Source organism: Tupaia chinensis, unplaced genomic scaffold (assembly GCF_000334495.1).
Source record: "Tupaia chinensis unplaced genomic scaffold, TupChi_1.0 Scaffold000175_1, whole genome shotgun sequence".
NCBI classification, from domain to species: Eukaryota; Metazoa; Chordata; class Mammalia; order Scandentia; family Tupaiidae; genus Tupaia; species Tupaia belangeri.
In genome coordinates, this window is record NW_006159650.1 from 1647706 (window position 1) to 1648836 (window position 1131).

The 1131-nt window shown below is 45.4% G+C and overlaps 1 protein-coding gene across 3 annotated transcripts in view; it reads left to right on the plus strand.

Annotated features, from left to right (window-relative positions):
* The window catches only part of DYRK1A (dual specificity tyrosine phosphorylation regulated kinase 1A), a 179384-nt gene extending 178259 nt beyond the window's left edge, over positions 1-1125 (plus strand). For all 3 annotated transcript variants that reach the window (XM_014586956.2, XM_014586955.2, XM_006146285.3), the window contains exon 12: positions 417-1125. In XM_014586956.2, the coding sequence (XP_014442442.1) occupies positions 417-1037 (621 nt within the window). In that variant the 3' untranslated portion in view covers positions 1038-1125. The remainder of the gene's footprint in view (positions 1-416) is intronic.
* The last annotated feature ends 6 nt before the right edge of the window (positions 1126-1131 follow it).

Sequence of the window (1131 nt, forward strand, 5' to 3'; positions counted from 1 at the left end):
CCGCCAAGAAAGCCCCCGCCCCGGGGGGGGGGGGGGGGTGGCCATGCTGCAATCCCTTCTCCTCCATTTTCTTCTCAGGATCTTGAGCACACACGCACATGTGCCCAGTATGAGTTGAAACCACTGGGTCCGGGACTCGAACTGTGGTCAATTACATGCGAGTCCAGCGACATATGCCAACTGCTGGTTCTCTGAGCCTATTTATACATGTAATTTCTTAAAAATTGCAGCTTTCATGGTAAAATACATTTTGTTCTTGAACATGTTTAGAATTTTATATTGTAGAACTAATACACTAAAAGTTTCAAAAAGCTTCTTTCCCTGATTAATGTAAATGCTAGTATCATAGCTTTGAGTTTAGGATTAAAGCTTTGAAACAGTACTCTGAATAATCCTTTTAAAATCTGTTCTTACAGGTGCGACAGCAGTTTCCTGCTCCTCTTGGTTGGTCAGGCACTGAGGCTCCTACACAAGTCACTGTTGAAACTCATCCTGTTCAAGAAACAACCTTTCATGTAGCCCCTCAACAGAACGCATTGCATCATCACCATGGAAATAGTTCCCATCACCATCACCATCACCACCACCACCACCACCACCATGGACAACAAGCTTTGGGTAACCGGACCAGGCCAAGGGTCTACAATTCTCCAACAAATAGCTCCTCTACCCAGGATTCTATGGAGGTTGGCCACAGTCACCACTCCATGACATCCCTGTCTTCCTCAACGACTTCTTCCTCGACATCTTCCTCCTCTACTGGTAATCAAGGCAATCAGGCCTACCAGAATCGTCCAGTGGCTGCTAATACCTTGGACTTTGGACAGAATGGAGCTATGGACGTTAATTTGACCGTCTACTCCAATCCTCGCCAAGAGACTGGCATAGCTGGACATCCAACATACCAATTTTCTGCTAATACAGGTCCTGCACATTACATGACTGAAGGACATCTGACAATGAGGCAAGGGGCTGATAGAGAAGAGTCCCCCATGACAGGAGTTTGTGTGCAACAGAGTCCTGTAGCTAGCTCGTGACTACATTGAAACTTGAGTTTGTTTCTTGTGTGTTTTTATAGAAGTGGTGTTTTTTTCCAAAAACAAAGTGCAAAGCTGCTTGAATCAGAAGGAG